At 43.4% G+C, this 27,744-nt stretch overlaps 1 protein-coding gene across 2 annotated transcripts in view; it reads right to left on the bottom strand.

The window, feature by feature from the left end:
- The window catches only part of DISC1 (DISC1 scaffold protein), a 363,915-nt gene that overhangs the window by 189,351 nt on the left and 146,820 nt on the right, over window positions 1-27,744 (bottom strand). The window contains exons 7-10 of one of the 2 annotated variants that reach the window (XM_057530625.1): window positions 25,802-25,856; window positions 20,783-20,885; window positions 6,928-7,116; window positions 5,476-5,587 (exon numbers count right to left, since the gene is read on the bottom strand). In XM_057530625.1, coding sequence (XP_057386608.1) covers window positions 5,532-5,587; window positions 6,928-7,116; window positions 20,783-20,885; window positions 25,802-25,856 — 403 coding nt within the window. In that variant the 3' untranslated portion in view covers window positions 5,476-5,531. Of the gene's footprint in view, window positions 1-5,475; window positions 5,588-6,927; window positions 7,117-20,782; window positions 20,886-25,801; window positions 25,857-27,744 lie in introns of those variants that run through there. The other variant, XM_057530626.1, reaches the window with a different exon arrangement.

Raw genomic sequence — 27,744 nt, 5'->3', positions numbered from 1 at the left:
AGTCCAAACGATGAAATGTAGCAAGAGACTAGGACAGGCGCTGGTTGCCGAGAATGACCCACAAAGCAGAACACCTGTCAAATACTTAAGATTCACATGTACCCACCTTATAACACAGAATCAAGTTCCTGCTCCAAACAAATCAGCATGTCGAAAAACTGCCTGTTGCAGTTGGGTATGAAATACCGTTGACATTGTCATTGTATTCCCACCTAGGGGCTCTGTTAAGGGAGTATTGTTACAGGAGTATAAAAAGCAAATGGAGAGACAGGTAGAAAAGGAAGTAGCGTCAGTAAGGATTTCTAAAACATAACTGCATGGATAAAAATAGGAGAAGGAAATCAGAAATAGTTGAAAGCAAGAAAAAAAGGGAACGATGTTGGATAGAATCATGGGAATTCAAGACCGGTAGGGACGAGAGTAACTGGTGACTTCATCTCTGGCAGGGACTGTCTGATTCATTCTGGAACACAAAGGTGAGCACGGTGCCTGGCATATTGTAAGTGCTCAATAGATGCTAATTAAAATGATGGATGCACGCAACAGAGGAATGGATAAAGAAGATGTGGTACATGTATACAATGGAATACTACTCAGCCATAAAAAAGAATGAAATAATGCCATTTGCAGCAACATGGATGGACCTAGAGATTACCATACGGAGTGAAGTAAGTCAGCAAGAGAAAGACAAATACCATATGGTATCGCTTATACGTGGAATCTAAAATATGACACCAATGAACCTATTTACGAAACAGAAACAGACTCACAGACGTAGAGAACAGACTTGTGGTTGACAAGGGTGAGGGTGTTGGGGAAGGGATGCAGTGGGAGGTTGGAATTCGCAGATGTAAGCTTTTATATATAGAATGGATAGACAACAAGGTCCTACTGTATAGCTCAGGGAATTATATTCAATATCTTATGATAAACCATAATGGAAAAGAACATAAAAAAAGAATGTACGTATATGTATAACTGAATCACTTGCTGTACAGCAGAAATTAACACAACATTGTAAACCAACTATACTTCAATAAAAAAAATTAAAATGATGAATGCATGGATGGCAATGAAACTTAGAGATCTGGTTCTCCTGTGTCATACATCAAGCACCTGGGAAGCAGAAAGAATTTCATCCATCAAACCTCACACCGTGATGCTACACATGCCAGGTGTGACGCAGGTGATGGGAACCAACAGAACAGAAACTAAATTGAGGCCTCCTATGAACTAATACAGGCTTTTTGCACTGTTGTGGGGATGCCTCCCAAAGGAATTATCACAATTGTTTAATAAAAGAGGAAGGAAGTTAATTACGAAATTCACAGGCAAAAGTGGCTGAAGAGAAATAACCATACTCACAGAGAGGCAAGAATAAACTGGAAAGAAGAAAACCATGGAGAGAAACAAAAAATGCAAATGCATATTTAACTGGGATCCTGAGAACATAATTAATAAGATGAATCAAAGATAAATGATTAGAGATGTGAAGGCTCAGCTCACAGAAAAACCTGAGAAAAAAAGATTTTGAAATTTTAAAAAGAAGTTTCCCTTCAAAAGGTTCATATTATACATATATTCAATCGAAACAAACAAAAATTTCCAGTCAGAGAGGCAGACACAATTAAGATATTTCCCATATAACAATCTAAGTTCCTTCACGTACAGAACCTGCAAAAGTCATCTGGTTCCCAAACAAATAGCTCGGGTCTCATTTACCAAAAACTCTATCACGGTTCTGGCCCAAAGAGAGCCAAGTTGCCCACCAAGCAAATTTTAGTCAAAGCTCAGGGGAAGAAGAGACGTTTGGTGTGTCTACAGAATGGGATCTCTAACCAACCCATTAGGTTCTAAGGACCTAGGACCGGTGATGTCAGGTCACTGGAAGATTCCATATTTAAACTCAATTAGCCCAAGCCCTTCCTAATTCACTTCCATGGCATTATAGGTTAACATAAGGTTTCTTAACATTTGGAGGAACTTAGAAAGACTCCTTCAAAAATCTGCTGAGTAACTGGATCTTTGTGTGGAAAAAATGTACAAAATCACAGATATGAAATCTGTGTACAGTTTCACAGTCTACCCATGAACTCCTGCTTTCATCCGCTAATTTTTTTTTCTCAGAGGTGGCTGGTAACAGCCATGTGTGCTTTTGCATTTGCTATAAATCTATTCATGAGGACTTTCCATTACACTCTCAAAAAAATCATCTTTAAGAATTTAACACCACTCCACATTCCTGAAAACTTCGTGCTTTAAGCTGCTTTTGAGGAAAATGGATGTTGCTTCACCTATCTTTTTTTGCTCTGGCTTCTAGGAAGTTCATGATCACATCATATTCTCAACCTAAATAATTAACACTCATCATTAGCATTTTCTTCTGTCTCAACTTTTCCATTTTATTTGTTAATTTTGTTTCCATCTTTGATATATACTTATATATATTCCAGTCCTCCATTTCTTCCCCACCCCCCCAAAGAAAAGACAGATTTTATTCCCCTGTTCTAATTTTTCTTGAAAATTTTATCTAAATATAGCTAATAAATGTGGAAAGGGAGTGACTGCCTGTATGTGCAGAACCTGTAAGACACACAATCTCTAAACCAAAAGCTTTTCCTTAAAGTGACTTATGAAAGATGTTTCACTAGTGGACTTAAGAGTTAAAAAAAACTAATATCTCACTAAAGGGCATCATACTTCCTTTGATTAGCTATCAGGAGGTAGTCCAAAAATAAAGGCAGGATTGTATGGGCGTGGCCTTTCTAACCTAAAGCAAAAGGTAGGTGGTAGCCCCAAACCATAACTGAAAAGTTGACGCCACTTCAACTTTATCATCCTTAAAAACTGTCCCTTGGGACTTCCCTGGCGGTCCAGTGGTTGGGACTTCACCTTCCAACGCAGGGGGTCCAGGTTCGATCCCTGGTCCGGGAGCTAAGATCCCACATGCCTCTTGGCCAAAAAACCAAAACATAAAACAGAAGCAGTACTGGAACAAATTCAATAAAGACTTAAAAAAAAAAAAAACTGCCCCTTATCTGCCTTCTACTTCCTCCTTACTCACTGAAAGGCAAATAAATGAGTTTAAGCTGGACACAGCCGGCCATCACTCCCAGAAAAAAACAGCATTTGACACCCACACTGAGAATCTCTTTACGCATTTCACAGACCCTACACAGATTCCTGACAGCTCACTGGGCCACAGACCCCGCCAGATTTTTGAGCTACATCTGCAGTATCTTTTCTACTTGGGCAGCTCGCATAAAGTGGGAAAATTCATTAACATGCTAATGAGGCCCTATTTAAAATTCCAGCCCTGATTATTCTGTGATTAAATCTCTCCCCTTGACGTCTGCATCCTTTATTTATATCTGAGTTATAGTACAAAATCAACAATATTAATAAAGTACAATACAGATTACCGACTTATTCACAAGGGATGGAAAAACAGTTATGTAAATCTCAGGGTTGTCTTTTTTTTCCGAAAAGCAGATGTAGCAAACGGTAAAAAATTTACTGATTTTTTTTTCATCCCACTATCCCTTAAAAAAAGAAAACATTGAAATCCACAATAAGTAAGGGTCTATAGTTAATTTCCACAGGTATTCAGGGGTTGAAAGATTTAGCTTTTCATTCTATTTCACTGCACCTAAAACTGCTCAGACTTCAAACGTGAAGTCTTAAGAACTGCTGACAGGGGTATCAGCACCCCCCTTTCCTCCCCTCTTCACAGAGACTGTGTGACACTGAGACAAAAGTCGATAGATTCAGTGATGATTTCTGTCTCCCTTTAGTCCATTGCGTATTTCAGTCCTTCTCATCATATTGTCCTGTCTGCTGCCACCCCAATCTGAATATCCAACTCAAGCATCTTCCATGAAAGACAATCAAACTTATCATTGCTCTCATTAAATTGGAAAATGAATTTTCAACTTTTTTTTTTAAAAGAAGATCCAAGGTCTGGGTCTGTGATTCAAAATAAGGGAAGAAAGGACTAATGTTTCATTTTAACATCTGGCCCCAGTAAATGAACAAATATTTGTGGTCTATTTACTATTCTTAATGACATCATGCTGGGTACTGCCAACGACACAAATGAAACCTAAAGACAGTGTTTTCACCTCGATGGACTTACAGTCAGGCCAGAGACACAGGATGTAATGACATGGTAAGTGAGCAAGTTCATCTGTGATGAGTCATTACACATATTCTTCCCATCATTAAGAATCCTCTGAATGAGACAGACTGCGCCCTAAGACTGCAAATCTCCCCTCCCGCTATAGAAACAGAGCCCTTGTACACACACATGGCTGGGTCAGCCAACTTGGAGCCAACGTCACAGAGCCTGGGTCCCTGACCGTCATGGAGTGACATGTACATCCCTGAATTGCCTTTTACTCCCAAATGCTGCATTCTGCAATCACTGCTGGAAATCAAAATCTGTTTTTAAGAACACTGAACAGTGCTCATTTTTTGAATAGTCTTATTTTAAAACGTTTTATCTAAGATTAAAAAGAGTCAGCTCATGGTAATACATGCAGAAGCGTACTACATCTCTATTTGCTCTATGTTTAAACTTGAGCACAGAGCTCCCTCCAGATTTTTAACTTTCAAAATGCAGCAAATGAGAGAATATGGTCTTTGGTCTAGTTTTACTACTATCAATGGGTAAAAGCTTCATTTCACTAAGGAATTCTTTCTCTCTTTCTTTCTTTGCCTCTCATACTATCTCCAACCCAAGATTATTAATTTGGTTCACCCAAAGCCAAGTCACCTCAGATTGCTTAAGAATTAGCTTCGGCCTAAAGCTGAGGGAAGAGGGTAGCTGATCCAGCAAAATCCAAGTATAAAACATAAAGAACGCTTTCACAACAGTAATGGGCCATCTGCAATTTAGAATCATCCATGGTAACAATCTCTCGTTCCATTTGTTTATGTTTTATTCATCATTTTGGAAATACTTAGTGAAGTGACAATGATGAGATTCAAAAAATACTTTACAGCTCTTTTTTTAAAAAAAAGAGATATTAAGGGCTTTCAAGAACTCAACTGCTCAAATGAAAACATTGCTGCATCTTATTATATATAGGATGGATAAAAAAGGTCCTACTGTATAGCACAGGGAACTATATTAAATATCCTGTGACAAACCATAATGGAAAAGAATATGAACAAGAATGTATATATACATATATAAGTATAACTGAGTCACTTTGCTGTACAGCAAAAATTAACACAACATTGTAAGTCAACTATACTTCAATAAAATTTTTTAAAAAAAGAAAATATTGCTGAACTAAATTCATCCAAACTGGTTCACCTCTTTATTCTTAGATATAAATTTCCCATTTTGCACCAAAAGACTTGGGATGACAACATGAGACATTTCATAGTTTTCATTTTTTATTATTTTAAAAATTTATAGCAAAAATTCATTTAAAATAGACAAGGTTAGTCCTATAATAATTAATAAACTGCACCATCACATCTTGGAGGAACGTGTTGTCATTTCTCAGGACTATAGTTATATTTTAAGGCTCAAACGCACAGTCTCTAGTTACGTATGTGGCAAAAACAAAGCTTTGACCTACAAAAGTGAAAAAAAGATAAGGCGTTCTGAGTTGCTGAACCAACTTGAGGGTGTCCACAGCTAAGAAGACACAATAATGCTTGACCATCCCATCTGTCATTCAAATAACTGTGAAGAAACCTCCCTCTACAAAATTTAGTAAGTCTTTAAAACTAAATTTATTCCTAGTGAAATGACACACCTATTTCCGCTAGCTGATTTCATATTTATTTATTTGGTTTTAAATACTAATCTTCATTTACTTCAATTTGTGGAATATTTTCAAATAGCCCTATTTCAAATCTGGCTAACTAATATCTCCATTCTTTTCTGATTTCTTTTTAAACAAGCATACTTTGTAAATACAGTCCTTTATTTGTATATATGCCTTTCATTTTCCTAGTAAATATTTATTTAGGGACAATGATTTACTATGTATGAACTTTGCCTTCCAACAACCTCTAGTTCCCAGCGGATGTGCAAGGGTGCGTGCACACACACACACACACACACACACCATCTTAGGATCTTAATAAATTACCTCACTTAATTTGTACCACTTAACCAGCCTATGAGATGGATAATACTCTTCTCATTTTACTGACGAAGAAACAGGTTCCAGCATCTAATATATTTTAAATCTAAATTTTCTTCCTATGATTTCATTCTGTATATTAGAAATTGAATCATCAGAAATTCTTCACTGTGTGTGTGTTTTTGTTTTTGTTTTTAAGAAATAGGTTTGGCTTTATCAATTTGGACTGAACCAGAATCTTCTGCAAGTATTCCTCAGAGTGAAGCCTCAAGGTGACCTCATTTACAGTTAACAACTGGACAGGAAAAGACCACACGAATACTTTAACTCCTCCAACAAACAGATACTTTGGCCAAGGCAGCACTGGCATCTTCGACATCTTTCTTCCTGGGGAAAGCAGCTCTCAGAAAAGCCCACACAGAGAAGAGGCGCTTAATGGTCTTTTCTCAGTTTTCCCAGAGCCAGCCTGCTTTCATCTGCGATTGTGCAAACCAGAAGGCCGAGCCAAGGAACAAAAGGGAGATAATTGTCAAACAGAGCAAATTCTCGAGAACTGTGCCAAGGGGAAGATTGCTCTCAACAATCACAAGGCCATTAGCAAGTCCAGGGTAGAGGAGGGGGGAAAGACAGAAAATGAAAAGGCATCACACGCGATAGCCAAACAAAAGCTGACAAGAAATTCTGCCGCATTTGCCGAGGCTCCTGCCAAAAATATCCTCCAGGAAAAGCGCTGTGTGATTCCAGGACACCCTTCACGGTGACGTCCACATGAAGCAGTACAACAAATACCACACATACACCAGACAACCGTGTGACCACTCACCATAGGCAGTTTTCCCCTGATCCAGTTCTCTCCTGAGGCTGCTGTAATCTTCTTTAACACTTCCCAATTTCTGGACGTTCCTGGAACTCAGCACCAACAGTCTGTGGAGAAGTCCCTCCAGCCCTTCCCTCTCTGACGTTAATGATCTAATCTCCTCCGTGAGCTCCTTGGCTGTACAGAAGTGGTTTCCTGCAGAAAAGGAGGGAAAACAAGCGTTGCCGCATCCCTACCTATGGAAGGTGCAGCTAGCATACACTAACAGTGTGGGGAAAGGGGGATGAACTTTGCAGCTACATCCAGCTGCATTAACAGTCTTCTGTGGAGGAATCTGGAAACACACTGACTGTCCTCCTTAAGCTGAAAGTCCCTTTATCAACTTATTCTCATTATATTCTGTTTTAGGGGTTGCATTGGCTAATTCATGTCCTTCTGAAACATGATGACACAAAAATATCCCAGTGAAACCCAGGGAAGCCACATGGCATCACTCCATACAAACATCCAAATGTCAAAGAGGTGAAATATTACAGTAGGGTGGAAAGGGACCGGGCCTTGGAGTCAAAGTAGACCTAAATTCAAATCCCAAATTCAAATCCTGGTTACACAAACTGCATGACCTTGAGCAAAGAAATCAGCATATGGGATTTCAGGGCAAACTTCTTAGAAAATATGACTGTGCATTACAGGTGGCTACAAGAATAAATGTGAAATTCTATAAAGCTCTGAGCATTGAATTTAGCAGGGTTGCAAGAATCAAGGTCAATATACAGAAATCAATTGTATTTCTAAATATCAGCAGCAAATAATTGGAAGATGAATTTTTTTTAATATCATGTATAAGATATTTTAAAACTCAAAATACTTAGGGGTAAATTTAAAGAAATATGTGCAAAACCTCTACACAGAAAACCATTTTAAAACTTCTGACAGAAACTAAAGAAGATTTAAATAATTAGAAAGATATACTGTATATATATACATTGGAAAACTGAATACTGTTAAGGTTTTCATTTTCCTCAAATTGACCTATTGATTCAATACAATTCTAATCAAAACCTCATGTGGGTCTTCTGTAGAAATTGAAAAGCTTATTCTAAAATGGTAAAAGAAAATGCAAAGGCCTAGCTAAAGCAAAACAATCCTTAAAAGGTAGAACAGAGTTAGAGAACATTTGTTACTTGATTTCAAACTAACACTGAAGCTACAGTAAATGCAGACAGAATGGCACTGGTGTTCAGACAGACAAACAGATCAATGGAAGAGAACAGACTGTTCAGAAGTAGACCCACCCTCACACAGTTAAGTAATTTTCAACCAAAGTGCCCAAGCAAGTCAATGAGGAAAACAAAATATTTTCAACAGATGGTACTGGAACAACTAGCTACCTATATGGGGGAAACATTAACCTTGATACACACCTCAAATCATACACAGAATTTAATTAGAGATGGATCACAGACCTAAACGTAGAAGTGAAAACTATAAAGCTTCCAGAAGAACATATAGAAGAATATCTTTCTAACTTTGGAGTCAGAAAAACTTTAGATAAGACACAGAATATACTAATTATAAGAGAAAAAATGAATAAATGGGCTTCATCAAAATTAAAAATGTCTACTGCTCAAAAAAATACCATTAAGAAAATGAATAGGCAAGCCACAGACTGGGAGAAAATATTTACAATGCATACATCCGATGAAGGACTTGAGTCCTGCGACTCAATAGTTAAAACACAAATAACCCTATTGAAAAGTAGGCAAATGACACCACAGGCACATTACAAAGATATATAACCGGGGCCGAAAAGCGTATGAAAAATGTTGATGATCATTAGTTGCCAGAAAAATGCACATTAAAGCCATAGAGATTCCACTACAAAACCATTCAAGTGGCTCAGATTAACCGGACTGAAACTGCCTGGTTGACAAAGACGAGGAGCTACCAGAACTCTCCCAAGTGACGTGTGACGGGAGCATGAAATGTACAAGCACTTTGAGACAGGTTCTGTCAATTTCTCATAAAGTTAACATACACCTATCCTTTGATTCAACAATTCCACTACTAGGTATTTACCCAAGAGAAATTGTTGCAGGAAGGGGGACCCCTTCCAGGGCCCGAGAGTGGGCTCTTGTCTGACACTCGGAAATGAATTGTCCGAGAAGAAACACGTGCTGACAAAGCAAGAGACTTTATTGGGAAGGGGCGCCTGGGCGGAGAGCAGCAGCCTAAGGGAACCCAGGAGAACTGCTCTGCCACGTGGCTCGCAGCCTCGGGCTTTATGGTGATGGGGTTAGTTTCCGGGTTGCCTCTGGTCCATCATCTTGATTGGCCCACATTTGGTCTGACTCGGGGTCCTTCCTCGTGACACACGCCATCTCTCAGCCAAGATGGATACCAGCTCAAAGGGTTCTGGGAGGTTGGCAGGACATATGGGCTGGCGTCTCCTCCCTCCTTTTGGCCCCTCCCGAATTCTCCTGGTTAGTTTTCAACGGCAGTCCCTTATCGGGCACTCCTGCTGTGAGACAACTCATGAAGCGGTTATTACCATGCCTGGCCGAGACAGGCAGTTTCGGTCAACAGTTGCCTAATAAAATGAAACATGCAATCAAAAAATACTTGACTCAAATGTTCACAGTTGCTTTACTCATTGTCCCAAACTGGAAACAACCTAAATGTCCATCTAGAGGAGAAGGTAGAAACAGTGGTACATCGGAACTACCCAGCAAGAAAAAGGCACAAACTCTACATACACGCAGTGACATGGAAGTATCTCAAAAAAAAGACACAAAAGAATGCATACTACAGGATTCCGTTGATATTAACTTCTAGAACAGGCAAAACTAATCCATGGTAGAAGACATCAGAACAGAGGCCATCTGGGGAAGGGGGGGTTGATGGCTGGGAACAGGCACAAGGGTGATGTTTCTGGGGTGATGAAAATATCTTGATAGGAATGCTGATAACACAAGTGTCAAAATTCATAGAACTGTACACTTAACATCTGTGCATTTCACTGAATGTAAACCATACCTCAATAAAAAAGGAAAAATATATTAGGGAATATTTATGAAAATTACAGCATAATTAATAAACATATCCCATTAATAAGCACTCCATAAACAACAGTTATTGTTATTAGAGGGCTCCATTATATTTCCTAAGAGTTTATTATAACCATAATCATGATAACAGCTACTAACTTTCTCTCCTTCAAATCGCACCACAATCCTTGGTGATAATATACTCTATGTTATCTTTTCTAAGATGCACTTTTTTTTTTTACATTTTAACATCTCTGAAACAGGGATGTGTCTTACAATTACTATTATCTAGGAGGTAGTCTGGATGAAGTTGTTATTACGTGATTGTTATTCTTGGTGGCCTGACTGAGCATCTGTATCCCCCTGCTGTTTCAATGTACAAAACATTTAAGGACCCTTTGAGTCCTGTTCCCTGAAAACCTTCTGTTGAGATGGATTTGTAAGATTAGGAAAGCACCAGCATTTAAACCTTGAAGAATGGTGTTAGCAGCTTGGCAGAAAATCCTACAGAAAACAGTAGTTCATTCTTGGAGAGAAAGAAAAAAAGTTGCATCACCAGTTGCCTCACTGATGCAGAGGATGTTACTGTGTGGAGAAACAGGAGCCTTGACTTGAGTTGAACTGTGTTTTAGGACAGACTAAGTATGAAACATTTTAGGGAAACCTTAATCCATTCATTTTCCTTTTTAAAGAGTGATATGTGATTTTTCAAAAGCTTAACTACATCTAAAAGAGCTATTTCAATAAGTATAAAATAAAAACTCTAAGCCACAGAAAGCACTGTATCATTGTTTAATTGACAGCAATTTTTCCTTCTTAGTAGTATATAAAATAATGGCTCATTTTATGGTCACTAAAATACACGTTGTTATCTCTACTTTACAGCGGAGAAAACTGAAATCTAGAGAACTACATATATTGCTGAAGCTTCCATAGCAATAAAATGCAGGGCAACTTTCCAACTCAAACATAGCTCAAAAATCCCTCCTCTTAGGTATTAAACTGTGCTGTTTATTTCTTTATTCTTATTATTCAATAGGCAGATTTCAATATGATATCAATGTGGGAAAGGTTACACAATTTTTTCCTGCTTTAAGGGCATTCTGCACACCCAGCCCATGCCACTTCTGTTACTGAAATCCATAGTTTCCGATTCCATGATTGCATAAATACCTTTTGAGACTATTTATTGTCTATCACTATGTGGGCACGTACGGAAAGGGACAATGCACTGGCCCCACTCTCCAGGAAGTTACATTGAATAAAGGGGATAAGATGTACAGTAAAAAAAAAAAAATAGGCAAATATGCTCTAGGAGGGCTCAGAGAAGAGTGATCATTCCAGAAGGGGAGACAGAGGCAGGTTCACCAGCAAAGAACGTAAGGTTCCCAAAAGGCGAAATGGGAACCTTGTTAAGCAAAGGGCATTGTCTTGCGGGGGGTGGCGCTAGCAGAAGAGAGGCACGTGACCAAAGACTGGCCAAGACATTGACAGAGGGCCGCAAATGCCAAGCCGATGGGTTTGGACCCATTTAGGAGAAACAAAGTCCTGATAAGGAGGGCAGACTGGATGCCACAAGCTTTGAGCTGTAAATGGAAACACAACGAAAACGTTTCTGGATCCGTGATTTCTACGTGAACAATGACCGGTGAGGGCTGTTGCGAGTGGAAACCCCTATGAAGGGCCACGGAGAAGTCAAGGGACCTGCCACGTCCTGGGGAGACTGCGGGAGGAGCCCCCAGCCCCAGAAGTGTGATGGCCTCTGGGCATGAGCACTCACGGTGCCTTCAGGTTCCCTTCTCAGCCTGGGCTGAGGGAGCTCCCACCTTTCTGCTGGGCCATATTGTCAAGCCAGAAAGTTAGCAAAGTGGCGGGGTGAGCACCAACGGTGTCCTAGACACACCAGGCAGAAGAAGCCAAGTGTGCAACTTCCTCCTGAGAACAATTCAGAGAGAAGAGACCTCCCAAAGCAAACAGGAAGACACTACAGAGACGGAGTGAGTGCCAGCACGGAAGGTTTCCTGGAAATACATCCTCAGGCCCTCCCGCAACTCATCACCGGCTCTAGAGGCCAGGGCCTTAATAAAACATGAGGCAGATCACTAATTAGGATCCTTGATCCGAAGGGGTGTGGCTTGGGAGAACGCAGCGGGATGTGGAAGTTTTACACACACAGAATGAGTGTGAATTCCCAAAGAGACAGTTAACATCAAAACCCATGCCATGATAAAATGCTACACTGTCCTCGGTTAATATTTCATAAGCATTTTGGCCTCAGATCCAAGTCCATGAGGTGAATCTTGCTTGATGCAGCCCTCCCCGATTGCTGAAACTGACCAGAGCTCCGTGATGAAAACTGAGAAAAAGAAATGCTGATCCCTGAAGGAAGTCCCATCAGTGACCCGGGGACCCCAATCTCCATCACCCCGATGGGCCTTCCCTAAAGCCAAGGGGGAAATCTGTGTACGGATGCATATTCGCCTTTGCATCGAGCTGCACATATGCCTGCCTGCTCTGCAGCAAGCGAACCGCATGTGGGCCCTCATGTAGGTTTTTTAAAGCACCTGTCAAAATATTTTATTCTACAAGTAACATAATTAAAACCCTCTGGGTGCATGCCAAAGCTGAAACTGATTTTACTCAACCTGTTGTTTCTAACTACATCCTCAGTGTCTCTGAATTTAAATAGTTCCCCTCCTCTACTTCATGGTATCTGGGGGTTATTTTTTGAAGTCATTATTTGAGTCTCATTTTATAGAATACAGGGCTCTTGTTGTATGAATTCTCATTTAGTCTTCCCAACAATCCAGGAAGGGGGTCTTGTAATGATTGTCCTTGGTTTCCAGTTGAAGAAACTGAGACCCAGAGAGTGACCTTCATAAGGTCACAATGTTTTGGAGTTCTAAGATCACACGTAAGATTACTGAACTTGAACTTGGTTCTTCCAACCTCATGTTAGGTGCTTATTCCATCAAATACAGCTCAGTAAGGGACTTGGTCAAAACATGGCCACAAATCATCCATAAAGGGAGGGAGCACCAAGACGGCTGAGGTTAAATCCTGTGCTCAAGTGGGCTGTTTCACCCAGTCAGTCCACAGGCCTCACCATGACCTTCACCGGGGGACGCGCACACGCACGGTACTCGCTGGGCCACAGACATTTCCATTTGTGACGATTCTCCTAAAGTTATCCTCTTCTACCTACCCAAATTTGAGCTATACTTCTTTTCTAGGGAAAAAGAGATAAAGCCAGTGTGGAACATAATCAAACCCCAAAATAATAGAGTCCTGCATCTCCTCTCTGGCATGACACCAGATCTTTCCAGGAATTCCAAGCTCAAGTCCACACCCGCTGGTTGGGCAAGACCACACCCTCTGCCTTCCAAGCCTTACGCTCAGCGATGTCAAGGCCACAAACAAGCACCAAACAACTGCTCCCCAACCCCCCTCTGCACGGAAGCTCCTTTGGCTGGAATTTGCCATTTTCCACTCGTTTTGTTTCTTTCTTCCAGTTACCATGATTTCCTGAGATACTGAAAAGCATTTTGTGTGAGCAGAGCCCCGTGACTGGTTTTGCACATCAAACATTTTAGAAATGGTCACATTTGACAGAGAAGACAAGGGGAAGAGAACGCTGGAACACGGGATTTTACATAAAACACAGACTGCTTCAAATAGCTTGAGAAAATGCGGTGCCTGGCGAGAGACAAAATATACAAACAGACGATGGCCAGATCATAAATAGAACAGAAGCCCAGCCTGCAGCAGCCTGCCCGGGAAACCCACCCCTATGTACAGTGACCAGCCTAGGAGGCCAGCGTGTAGGAAGTCAGATGCCATCTCTAGTCACAACCCAGGAAGCTTGAACAATAACTTCTGTAACAATTCGCCCCAACTGGCCAGGACTTGATTAATAACAGCTTCCCTAATTTTTGTCCCTGCTTCCAGGCTTAGGACCAACCAGAGTAAGTCAAATATGCTCCCCTTACCAATCACATTGGATGCTCTAGTTAACCCACCCCCAGCTTCTCCAGGCCAACAGCCTCCAATCACACATGGAACCTTCCTTTTTTCCACCATGAAGCTTTCCCTCTCCTCTGCCTGCTTTAGAGTCTCTGCTGAAACACAAGTGATGGTGGTTGCCTGCCTTGCTATGGTAAGCTCTGAACAATACCCTTTCCTTCTTCTCACTTGGTGTGTCTTTATTTCCACCCAGGATAAACATCATCTTTGAAAAATCTTTACCGAGCCTATCAGCTCCCCCAGCCATTGATCTAAACCATGAACTTTTTTAGAGAGAAGGAAACATTTTGCACTTATCTAGAAAATCTAGTGTTATTTCTAAGAATGTTCCTATTTCCCTCCAAATCATAAACTAAGAAAGAAGAATTCAGGGAATTTCCTAGTGGTCCAGTGGTTAGGACTCCATGCTTCCATTACAGGGGGCACGGGTTCCATCCCTGGTCGGGGAACTAAGATCCTGCAAGCTGCAGGGCGCAGCCAAAAAAAAAAAAGAGAGAAAGAAGATTTCAGACTGCCATTTAGACACATTTGTCTCTAACTAATGCATTTTAAGTATAGATAATTTTTATTCTCTATAAAGGAAAAGTCAAAGCAGATAGAACCATCTTTAAAAAACAAATGGCTTGGAGTACCAGAGATATCTTCATATGCTATTAAAGAATAAATGATTATTTGAACTGTTTGTTCCTTGGAAACAGTCGGAGGCAGATGAGAAAGAAAATACACCACAAACTGAGGGGAGATCCAAATGAGGTATGGAAACAACAGATTCTGGGGATCAGAAATCAACAAATGAGGGTTCAATTATTTCAAACAATTACTCTCATCGACTGTCTCCTGAGTGCCAGACATTAGGCAAAGCCCAGGAAAAAAACCAGCAAGGTGACTCAACAGGTGGACCAGATCAATAAGGGGGGCTGCTTCAAGCAGGGAAAGGATGGAGCCGGAAACTCACGCAGGATGTCAATATGAGCAAGCTTCAGAGCCCGGGCATCAGAGAGCTGGGCCTTGATCCTGGGGGCGGGGAAACAGTCAGAGCACAGCCAGCCCTGTGCAAGATGACCATGGGACACGAGTCAGGTTACAGAGCATGATGGAAGCAGAACCCAGTTACAGGACCCAGAGCCCAAGACGGAAGGCCAGGGACAGCCGGGAAGGATGCCTGTCGCGGAGACACGGACGTGGGTTCCCGCCACTGAAACATCTTCTGTTTCTGGGAACAGGAGGAGGGTCAGGAAGCCACAGCTGTGAAAGGAAGGCACAGCAGGCAGAGGGGGAACGGAGCTAAGCTCAAGACAGGCGCTCATCACCAGAGGTCAAAGGCTGGGCAAGGCCCGGCGCGGTTCTAGAAAAGGAGACAGGCCCCTACTGCTGCCATTGACATCCTGACCACAGAGCCTGAGGCAGGCACACCCATCCCACCCTCGGGGCACCGAGACCAACCCCTCGATCTCCCCGCAGCAGCCTCTGCCCAGCCTAGGGAGAGGCCAAAACAGGCGAGTTTCACGTAACACAGGCGAGTTTCACGTGAAGCGGGCAGTGAGGGCAGCACCGACTCACGGAGCCCTGGTCTGGGCAGGTTCCCTTTGGTGGAGCACCCTTCCAAGATCTTTGCTCTCACGTGCTGTCCAGGCCGCCAGTCGGCAAGGTGGGCCTGAGGCTGCCTCTTGCGGAGAGAGGCCTCTCGAGCTCCACCCAGAAAAGCCTCAGTGAGGCCCGGGGGCACGGGGCCTGTGCCCATCAGACCAGACCTGCTCCGGGCCTCAGGGAAATGCTCTGAGCCCAGGAGCTCGGCTCAGCTTCCTGGGCGGGATCCAGCCATGACATTGACCAGTCCTCCAGGGCTAAGGTTAATTTCCTGGCCTGGGGAGGGGACCAGCAGGGCTCTGGGCTTCTGAACTCAGTGCTGAAAACCAAAGGGACAAACGAAGGCTTGCCATCAGTGAGCGGCCCCGCCTAGTTCAGCAGGCAGGAGACTGTGCAGGCACTCGGGGCCCGAGCCGCTTTGTAATAAGGGATGTAGATGCCACCACAAGCCCTTTCGCTGCAGGTGCATGAGCCGGTCACCTCCCGACGAAACCTCCTCCCACTCGGACGCTGGTTAAGCATCGATTGCCTCTGCACACGGAGCTCTCACACACTTATTATCCAGGTACCAGTGTACTGGTGCGCCGTATTAGTCTAATTCACCACCTCATTTAATTCTTACAGCATGCTAAGGTAAGAGTGTGACTGTTACCCTCCTTTTATAGATGAAGAAGCAAGATTTTAAAAGATGAAATAATTTGCCCAAGGTCACCCAGCCAAGTGCTGATCAAGCTGGGCTTGAACACAGACCTTTCGGCTTCCAAAGCCAAAGCTTCTATCTGCTACGCAGTGTGACCTCTGCTCTCAAGAACCAAGAGATCTGTCAGCCCCGGTCAGCTCCCCATTCTAAGCCACTATGCACAGACGTGGGGGGATGACCTTCTCTAGGATGGACAATGGCAACAGGACCTAGCTGTTCACAGTGATGAAAGACGGGTGTGTGCTTTCAACCAAGCTGTTCTCTGCCAAACATCACACGAGTTAAGGCAGAAACAGAGAAGGGAAAGAAAAGAGACGAATAAGATACAGTTTAGTCAAGAGTTGTGTAGGTGAATGAAGACCAGGGAGAAATCTAGGTTGCTTGGAGTTTTTGAAAGCCACAGGAGCGGTGGCGAATTAGCGGACTGATAGTTCCATGGAGAATTCACTGTATATCGTGAAATAAAATCTAGAGGATTGTTGCGTTTGATGTACTACCGTTGTCTGTGTTCTTATATGACCTACACTTAAAAAGAAATGATGGGCTTTCTAGGTTTTCTTAATGTATATTATACCACATTCAACCGGCTATATTATTAATGCCACCATAGCTCTTCTAAGGATCTGTAGAAGATTTCATACACTAGCCTTCTTTTCTCCCTTTTTCACTGATAGCATCTTAGTTAAGTCAGTGAGTTCCAGCCCCAGACATTCCCATCTCTATCCCACCATGTACCCCATTGCAGACCGGTCTTCATAAAGTCTGGCTTTGATCATGTCCTTGCCTGGCTTGAAAATAAATTATCACTGCTCCTAGATACGTTTACCCTTAGCCTGCTGTACAGAGCCCTGGACAGCCAGGTCCTAACCAATGATGACTAGTTTAGTCCTACCACAGTACTGACCCTACACCGGCATCAATCTCAACTGCTCTTCCCCCTTAAAACACAGCCATGTTTTTCCACATCCAGTCCAGGCATATCTCACTGCACTCTACTGCATAATTATTATAAAGGAAGGGATCTTGTCCTGTCCAGTGCGGCACCCTCAGTACCTAGAGCCAGGCCTGGCACTCAGGTGCTTGATGCCATTACCTGGGGCTGAAAACCTGTCCACATCTTTAGTGCACAGGCTCCTACAAAGTCACTGTGGTACACTGTAAAACATGGCCCCCAAACTCCCTGCACCCCTCCCACTGACATTGTCCCCTGTGTCCCTTTCTCTCGAACCAGGGCCCCAGGACTGCTCCAGCAATAAAATCAAAGGGCAGCTGTGATGGTTTTAAAATGTGCCCATCAGATTCTTTAATGCTCCTCCCTCGGGGTGGCATCTGTCTCCCCTCCCCTTGAGGGTGGGCTGGACTTAGCAATTCCCTTCTAGTCACTAAAGCAGAGATGACTGTGCGAGTTTGGAAACTGAGGTCCAACAGGCACTGTGTCTCCTGTCCTGTTTGCTTTCACTCTCAGATCACCTGCTCTGGGGGAAATCAGTGACCGTGTCATGAGCATCCTACGGCGCGGCCCATGTGGCAACGAACCAAGACCGTCTGCCGACAGCCAAGCGAGTGAGCTTGGAAGCAGATCTTTCAGGCCCCATCAAGCCTTCGGATAACTTCAGCCCCACCCCGTATCTGGAACAGCAACCTCGTGAGAGATCCTGAGCTAGGATCAGCCAGCTAAACTGCTTCTGGATTCCAAACCCTCAGAAACCGCGGGATATAATAGATGGTTGTTGTTCAAGCTACAAAGTTTTGGGGTAATTTATCACCTATTAATAGAGACGCATGCCAGTTTCTGAGTCCAGGCCTTAAGAAATAAGAAACTTCCATGTCTTATCTCTTGGGACACTCACTGTTAGAACCCAGCAGCCCTGTTGTGATGAAGCCAAGCTGGCAATAGTGAGGTTACCGACAGACGTGGTAGAACCAACGTGGAAGAACCGACAGACAGACAGACAGACCAACCTGCTAGTCACAGGAGTCCTGGAAGGGGACTCTCCAGCCCCAGCTGCCCCGCCCTAGCTGACCCTCCCGCCCCCTGCCCAAATAGCAGGTTCACGAGCAAAATAAGTGATTGGTGATGTCTTAAGCCACTAAGTCCTGAAGTAGTTCATTACGCAGCAATCACTAACGAGGACAGATGTTGGCATCTGAAAGCAGAATGCTGCTGCTACAAACCCTAAATAAATAAATAAATAAATAAATAAATTTATAAAACCTGAGGCGCTGACTTTGGGACCAGGTGGCAGGCCTCAGTGAAGGCTGAAAGGAAAGTAAGAAAAGTATTATTGGAAGCCAGAGGAAAAGGGACCCCTGTAATATAGTGGCAGAAAGTCTGGTAACATTATCAGCAAGGCAATATAGAAAAGAATTCTCCTAGTGAAGTTAACCATACAGCCAAAGAGATTTCCAGGCAGGATACAGAAGTGCCCACTGCCTTCTGGTCGCTGCCTGTGATCAAGTGCAAGAAAAGAGAGACAAGTTAAAGCACATACATTTAAATATAAAGGAGCCAGGACTTTATATTTAAAAGAAAAATAAAGTTTTAAAATAAAACTGTTTCTTATTCCCCGTCTCTGCAGAGAGCAGATGATTCTCAAATGAAGAAAAGACCTCAGTCCATAGATCAAATCCAGGATGGGAGATCTAGAAACTTTCAGACAGACGAAAGGCCCTCTAAGAACCTAAGGGTATCCCATAAGATCCTCTCCATTCAATAGGGCTTCTGAGAATCTCAACAGCATTGTCCCAGCATCTACACAGAGAACCCAAAATAGGCCTCACTTGGAGAGGTTTGTGGTTGTGGCTTTTGTCTAGTGGAGTGAGGGTTTGCCATTCTGAAGGTACCAAAACAGGCCGATCAGCACCCTAAGGGAAGCACCTTTTCCCTCCTCGGGCCTTCCCTGCTGTGGAGCACAGCTCAAAAGGAAACAGAAATCGCATTATGTGCAGAAGTTAAGGATGACCAGCCTGCCACCAGCCCAACCCATAGGGCAGCTCATTGACTGAAAAGTCCTGTTCCCCAAGGGGCTCAAGAGTGACCAGGAAATAGGGGCGTCGGGAGGTAAGTTCCCACCCCAGTTAACTCCCTCATCTGATTAGGCCTCACCAATTTCCCAGCTGATCTAAGAACTACACAGAAAACCCAGGCCCCGTATGCAAGATACCATGTTAAGAATTTTCCCTGAGATCCTAACAGGAAATTATTCACATTTGAGAGCGTGTTCCCCTTCAGCTTGAATGATGCATCCCCTCCCTTGGGCTTAATACAGACACATCCACCTGTATTCCCAGGAAAGATACATTGATTAAGAAAGGCAAAAACCCTAACTCAGAATCAAAACTGTGTTCAGTCTTCTTTTTCCCTCTTAGCAAGTGGGGCTGTAATTCCAAGTACATGGCATGTGAAGCTGTTAAGAGCCAAGTTCCACATGCACATGCGCGTGTTCTGCAGGTTGTAAATAACACGCGTGACTGCGCCGGGCACCAAACTGCTCGTTAGCTGCCAACATTAGTCGTTTAACGATCTGAAAAGCAGAAGCTGCCGATTATTGTATTCCTTCTTAAATTGCCATTTAAAACCCATACATGTAATTATTATACCTTCTCATTTAATTTTTATGATTCTTCTGAAGCTGATGAGCTCTGGATTCATTCAACCTATACAACTCAGAATCCTTGGAGGCTGTCATTACATAACTGGGCTAAAAATCCATCTATCACACCTGGACTCTAGCCTCCAATCTACCACCACTTAGCTGATGGAGTGAACTTCAGCAGAGGACACACCCCAGGGCCTCAATCTCCCCCCTCTGTTCCTCAGCACTGCAGGATCTCTCCCTCCTACTCGATAGAGCTGATGTGAAAATAAAATAAAATAACAAATGCAGAGGAATGTTCAAAACCACTGTTCAGGTGATGGAGTAAGATCCTATTTTCAGAAGCTTGTGTCTTCAGCCTACCGATTAATGGGAAAAGATATCCCTTAGTAACCACCGGCTTAAGGAAGGATAATAATCCGCTGAGTACCCTCCAAAAATCTATAATCTATGACTAGACTGTTACTCTGAGTACCTCAGTTTATCTCGTTATCACTCCTTCCGCACAGGAAGGGGCTGATCACACCCGATAACCCTCATTGAGCTTCTCCAGATACACATGAAGCTGTAGAAACATCGGCTAGAATGTATAGATGTATGGCATCCAGAGTATCTAGTCTCTAAACTCTTAAAGAAACAGGAACTGCAAGTCCAGACTACGGCACCTACACGAATAACTATTTTATATGATGTGTGCATGTGTATTTTTAAGAGTCTTATCCATCCCTGATAGGGAAAAGCACGCTGCCCATCTGTCCCATGGGTTTTAGTGAAACTCCCCAGAAAGGCTTTGAGCTGTTGAGTATGACGTCAGTTACAGGTAGAATGTTAATCCAAGACAAGATACGGATGCGGCGGTTGCCATCACTCACTCCAACTGCCTCCATGGTCCCTCTGTCCCCAGGTACCTGAGATGGCAAGCACTTTGGCTTCAAGCAACGCCGGCAGTTGGGTTTCAATATCGTTAACTTTCTTCCTCAGGGCACTGCAGAGTCTTTCGTTCATACACACCTAGAGAGGGAGAGAGACAGCCATGAGTCATCATGTGTTTAGGTAAAAGTCAGAGGGCAACAGAGCACCAGACAGATTCCTGGGTTTATAAGTAATAAAGGGGGTGATAAAGAGTAACTGGGGACCTCCCTGGTGGCGCAGTGGTTAAGAATCCGCCTGCCAATGCAGGGGACATGGGTTCGAGCCCTGGTCTGGGAAGATCCCACATGCCACGGAGCAACGAAGCCCATGAGCCACAACTACTGAAGCCCGTGCTCCTAGAGCCCGTGCTCCGCAACAAGGGAAGCCACCGCAATGAGAAGCCCGCTCACCGCAACGAAGAGTAGCCTCTGCTCGCCGCAACTAGAGAAAGCCCGCGCACAGCAACAAAGACCCAACGCCGCCAAAAATAAATAAATAAATAAATTTATTAAAAAAAAAAAAAAAAGAGTAACTGCAGGAGAGTTCTTAAAAAGCAAGCAATGCAGAAAGGAAGGAAGGAAGAATGGAAGAAGGGAAGGGAGGGAGGAAGGGCTAAATAAAGCAGGCACTGGCATATTCCCAGCATAGATCCTACAGCTCTCACACACCTGAACACAAAACTGAGATGCACTCACACAACAGAACACAACCACAAACTAAAATAACTCGAGCCCTCTGCCTGCTCCCTCCCAGGGCTTCTGCATTCTTACTCCTTCCTTCTGAGCGGCTCAGCTTGTCCCTGGTACCTCAGTTCACTCACAACCCTCAGGGCTCTGCCCTGGGAAGAAGGGCCTTGCCGGTTACCCACAAAAAAACACAACCCCTCGGCCCTCCCTCCCCTTCCACCTGTTCCCTGCTGGATGTTTATCCATAGCGCTCTCTCCAGCTGACACACTGTCTTTCTTCCTTTGTTTTTTTTTATTGCCTTTCTGGGTAGCATACGTGCTATGGGAGCAGGGATTTTGTCCTGTGTCTAGCACGTAGTAGGCAGGAAATAATGGTACACAGATGTTACAATCAAGGGCAGAGCGTTCCTAGTCGACACTGTCTGATAATACTCGAGGGCAGATACTTGCTGGGACGCCAGATTTGAACAAAGAGACAAGTAGATCTCAAGGAGGTTTGCAGGTTTTATCATTTAACTTCCTACATGTTTCTTGTTTTTTAAAAAAAAATAGCAAAAATCTTAAATCTCAGTTTCTTTTTCCAGATGTCTTAGGTCATTTTGTATTTGTTCGAAGCTAAACTATCACAATTTTTTTCTTTTATTTAAAGCAGAAACCTCATATTCAATTGCTATCTATACTCAGGTTAATGGGCTACCTAAAAAAACCTCCAGTGCAACAAAAGCACAGAGCACAGTTGAATAACAGTGGAGACATTTTGGGGGGGGGGCCCACAAAGGATGTTACCTAGAATCATCCCTCTTTTCTTGCTAACAACCTAAAATTCCATTCCGACACTAAAATTAACCCAGTTGGGTTCACAGAGCCCAGAGAAAATGTAAAATGTAATCTCCCCAGAAGTTTCCAGATCTTGCTAGATACCATAAACTTGAAATGCTTTGTGTACCTCAGACTGAAATGGAGACTGTTTCCAGAATCAACGCAGACCTCACCCATCCTGCCTAAAATGTTATACCATTTCCCCCATGGCCTTCAACATGTTCTTTTCCATTAAGCGGCTGTAATTTCCCACATCTCTTTATAAAACTTACTTTCTGGGTCAAGGAGACCGCGTGGAAGCCTCTACCCCAAAGTTCGTACCAGGAGAGCTGAGCAACCACCATCCAAAGTCATTCATTTGGAGACACCCTCTCAACAGTCCTGAGGTTTGTCAGGATGTCAGGACCGGGAGTTTAAGGAAGGTGCTCCGGACACCCGCCCCGGCACTAAGTCTCACGGGCTCAAGGCCAGTGATGGGCACGACCCCTCCCATTGGTGTAAGCCTGTCACCAGAAGTCCCAGGACATTTCTGTCAACTCCGTAACACCAGCCACAATTGTTGTGCCTCATCCAAGTACATCCAGTATTTCTGATTTTAGCTCACAGTCTCTCTTAATCATAATTGGGTCCGTTTCTCTTTTGTTGAGCAAGCTGTCACTATTAATATGAAACCACCTCTAAATCTTCTTATTAAATTGCAATGTACATTCTTTCAGGCACTGCTGGCTGTAATCTAATATCTACCAACCTCCGGATACCCCATTTATTTCCAATGCTTTCTTCCATCTCATTTATCCCCTAATTACCTTTGGTTTGGGGAACCCGTAAGAGTTGAAAAAATGTAATGAGTGGAAGGCAGATGCCAGCTCTCTTTGAGGAAGGATTTGAAAGAATATCAGATTACTGTGTGTAATTCACTGAAGAAAGAAAACTGGGCCAAACTGCGACTTTTACCTCAAGGTCACCAGTCCAGAGGGGAGAGAAAGTTGTTGGGTGTGACTGGGCAGTTTTGTTTTAATTCTCTGTAGACTAACATATGGCCCCCCCATACACACACACATTCATGTATGTGCACGTGTACACACCCACCTATATACACACGTGCGCACGTGCACACATGTCCCAGAAAATCTGCATCTCCTTTTTATTTCCAAATTAAATTGGACCCTGAGGAACTCATTATCAAATGGAGCTTTTACGTTTACACTTTAAATTCTTAGGCATGAATTCCTTAATTTTATGGAAAAGCAAGGGAATTGTAAGTTTCTGTAAATGTATTAGAGAAAGGATGCAAACAAAACAAACCACTTTTGGCATCTGAGCAAATCACAGTAGCTGGAGACGATCAACAAATCCCAAGGTCGTGTGCATATGTGTACGTGTGCGTGTACACAATACAAAATGTCATAGAAAGCACACACAGATAAACACCATTGTGTTACATATTATGCACACCTGCATCCTCACGGCTGGGATATAGACTCATTTGTGTTACACACACAGTAGGGTCTGATGCTCAATAAACCCAAACCCAAGAGTCCTTCCACATATTAATCCTGCATAGAAATTAGGACACACCTGATAATGGCATAATTTACAGTAGGAAATTCAGGAGGATACTTCCACCACCTCCCTCATCCAGGAAGCTTTGGTCTCGCCTCACCTCCCCACTGGCTCCACCTGAAGGTCACAGTGGCAGATAGGGCACGAATGCCAGTGGGCGACATCACCGTCACTTATAAGGCAGAAATTCAGGTCTGCTCTCCAGCATCCCCTCCTGCCTCATATAATAAAACTGGTGGGGCTTCCCTGGTGGCGCAGTAGTTAAGAATCCGCCTGCCAACGCAGGGGACATGGGTTCGAGCCCTGGTCCGGGAAGATCCTACATGCCGCGGAGCAACTAAGCCCGTGTGCCACAACTACTGAGCCTGCGCTCTAGAGCCCGCGAGCCACAACTACTGAGCCCGCAAGCCACAACTACTGAGCCCGTGTGCCACAACTACTGAAGCCCACGCGCCTAGAGCCCATTCTCCGCAACAAGAGAAGCCACTGCAATGAGAAGCCCGCGCACCACAACGAAGAGTAGCCCCGCTCGCCGCAACTAGAGAAAGCCCGCACGCAGCAACAAAGACCCAACGGAGCCAAAAATAAAATAAATTAAAAAAAGAAAAAGTTTAAACAAAACTGGTGAACCAAGCCAGTCGTCCTTGACCTGCAGCTGGGCAGGGGACGAGGTCTCAGCCGCGCTCAGCCTGGGAGCCTGAGATAAAGCCCTTTCCCGAGTTCTGCCTGCAGATTCAGGTCCCCGCACGGCCTTGAGTCTCGTCCTGCCCTTCCTCTCTGGGTAAGCACTCCTGGGCGGTGCTCTGGTTCTCCAGGAAGGCAAGGTGGGCTTCAAGAATTCCACGGTTCCAGGGCCCAACGCCGTCTAACTAACCGGCAAGACAGTCCTCACAGGAAGCTCTCCTTTCATGCGGGGCAGAACTGCCCATCAAACTGCTGCTGTGTGATTTTCAGCAAAATCATTTAATGTTTTTTTCAGAAACGAATTAGACACAAACACTGGGAAAAGGACCAGAGCCACTGTGGACATTTTTGCCAACAACACATCCCCCATCTCGGCTCAGCTAGGGTTTCCAAGACCCCAGCAGGTCTTCCTGCTCTCTTCCCCAGGGAACCGAGAACAAGAAAAGCTTCCTTCCAGGCCAGCAGATTCTTGTCTGCTTTGCTCTCTGCTCAGAAACCTGTTCTTTTCACATTTCAACTGTCTTATAACCACCCTGGTTCCCAAACCTAACACAAATCATTAATGATTAAGACCTACTTCTCAGCCTCACCTCTACTACTAAGTCACAGGGTAATTGATCCTACTTCACAGTTTGCCAATAAGTCGGTGAGGTGTAAGTATCTCTACAAGGAAGGGTTTTGGTTTGCAAACTGTGGTTATCCTACCTAACCAGACACAGACTATTTAAGTGAATTGACTACGTGCTCCCAGGGAATAACGATGGAGGCCTCTATCACTGCACAAACCAAGGTCTGAAATGAAGTACAGATAGCAGATGAAATAGGCAAAATGACTTTGAAGTCAATTTAACTTTGAAAAACAAAAGAGAATCACCTACTATACCACTTCCCGTCTGTTTGTGAAAAACCTGAACCCTGCCCTTCCCGAAGGAAATGTAATTAACTTCTCAGTTCACTCCCATCCTGGAAGCCCTTTCAAGCAAAGGCATTCTACAGCACAGCAGCAATCATTTTCCCTTCCCCAACACTGCAGCTCCTTCTGAAGCAAAGGCCAAAGCAGTCAGTCCCTAGGGACCACAGTCAGGCCCTCCACCATGGGAGCAGCCCTCGGCCCTGGCTCTTTGGCTGCCCCATCGCTTGGCCTGTAGAATGGCTTTGCCAAGTCTGTATTTTGTCCAGAGCCCAGGCGTTCTGTGACATGAAATTAAGTCAAAAGAAAACTTCAGAGACTTCTTTAGAAAGTGGGCATAGAAAGGTACTTACCTTAGCAGTGATCTCTTTAAGTGACAAGTTGAGGGGTTTTATCCTTTCCTGGAGGCTAGAAGAATTAGAAAGAGGACATTGGTCTTCTTGGTAACAGTTCAGCCCCAACACACGTAGGAACACTGCGAAACAGTGAACCTTGCATCAGCCCAACGGCTGAAGAAGAACAGTAGCAAAGACAATGCCAAATTGGTTCCATTTGACTATAATTAATATGTTACTAAGAAGCAGATTTTTCCCTGCCTAATTATGCTCTACTTAGGCTGGTATTAAAATCTGTTATCGTTTCTATAGTGCACTTCTACTGACAGATTGAACAACCCAGATGTGCTCCTGGCAGCAAAGGATTAAATTACATTCCTACAACTACCTTCCAAGAAGGATGGTCTACACAGGGTACTGTTTCACAGGCAGGTAATCCAGTATTATCTATTTGGGTTTACTGTGCAATTCAACCAATATGTTCCGAGCTTTTCCCTGCTTCTTTTTTCTCCTTAGCACTATGCATCTTGACATATCTATTTACTCATGTAATTTCTCTCTTCCCCCTTTGGAATAAAAGCTCCACAATTGCAGCAACTGCCCACATCCTCTTGTGCCCGCTCCGCTCCTGTATCCTCAGTGCTTAAAATAATTCCTGGAGCTTATAGATGGGCACTCAGTCAATATCTGCAAAATGAATGAATGAGCAAACGAATGAATGAAACTAACACTCAGACTTTTTATTCCCAACGTTGTTATCTAAAGGAGAAGAAGTATATGCAATCATCTATAATATAAGCTAGATGGAAAAGTTACGATAAGGGGAATAGAAACCCAATACTAGAATCAAACTGCTACATTAGAACTGTCACAGGCGGCATATTGTCCCCAAGTAAGCAATAGGACAATGACTTGTGTAGCAATTTAGAAAACTAGGGGATTGATGGGAAAGCTCCCTGGAAGAGGTGGAAAGTGAACTGAGCCTCAAAGGTAAAGGAGGGAGAGTGAAATTTCAGGAAGATGAATCCAATGGGCCAGTGGTTCACAAGGGTGAATTGTGAGAGATAAAGGTAAAAAGGGGAGTGATTATTTCTGATGGGGGCGGGGACAGGAACAGGAGGTCTACCTGCATCTGTGATGTTTGTTTATTTATTTATTTAGGAAAATAAGTGGGGAAAATGCTAGTATTTGTTGAATCGCCATGGCAGGTAAATGAGTATCTGTCGTATTTTTCAAAGTGTTTGGGATATCTACAACTGAAATAATTTTTAAAGGAATATAAAGGACTATCCATAGTCAGTATTGAATGCCAGGCTAAGGAGTTCTGAGCTTTAGCCCACAGCCAATGGGAAATCATACCATTTCTGAGCAGGAGAGCAATAGGAAAGAAATGGGGGTTTGTTCTGGGAAAGTAATGGCATTTTGATCAGCTAAATGCTGTACACCTGAAACGAACACAACGTTGTAAATCAACTATACTTCAATTTTAAAAGTAAATTAATTAAAAAAAATAATGATAGTATCTTATAAATAGGCTTTCCCAGGCACACACAAAGACTAGTTCATGTGTCAATAATTAAGACAAAATTAATGGCAGTGTTGTTCTGAGCAACAATGTGAGAAGGGATTCAGAGGAAGAAACACTGAGTGCGACAAACCAGGCAGGCACCTTCAGCAAAATTTGTGAGGTCTAAGGGCTGCCCAGAGTGACAGAAGTCAGCAAGGAAAGGAAAAGCAGTGAGAGCATCTGATCTAGAGCTCTGCATTCATTCATTCCTTCACTAATGCATTAACTCTCCCCTTATCTATAGGGCACCTTGTAAGTTAGAAACTTGGAGCATGAAGAAAGGTTCTTGCCCTCAACTCCTCAATGCTGCTAGATGGGAGCCCCCCTTCAAAAAAAAAGTTACAGGTACTAGAAGGGAAGTGGTCACTTAGTTAACCTGTGAGCTGCAAAAGGG

This window comes from Balaenoptera acutorostrata, chromosome 16 (assembly GCF_949987535.1).
Source record: "Balaenoptera acutorostrata chromosome 16, mBalAcu1.1, whole genome shotgun sequence".
Taxonomy (NCBI): Eukaryota; Metazoa; Chordata; class Mammalia; order Artiodactyla; family Balaenopteridae; genus Balaenoptera; species Balaenoptera acutorostrata.
The sequence above is the reverse complement of the archived record's forward strand: the minus strand, read 5'-3'. Positions and strand labels throughout refer to the sequence as shown.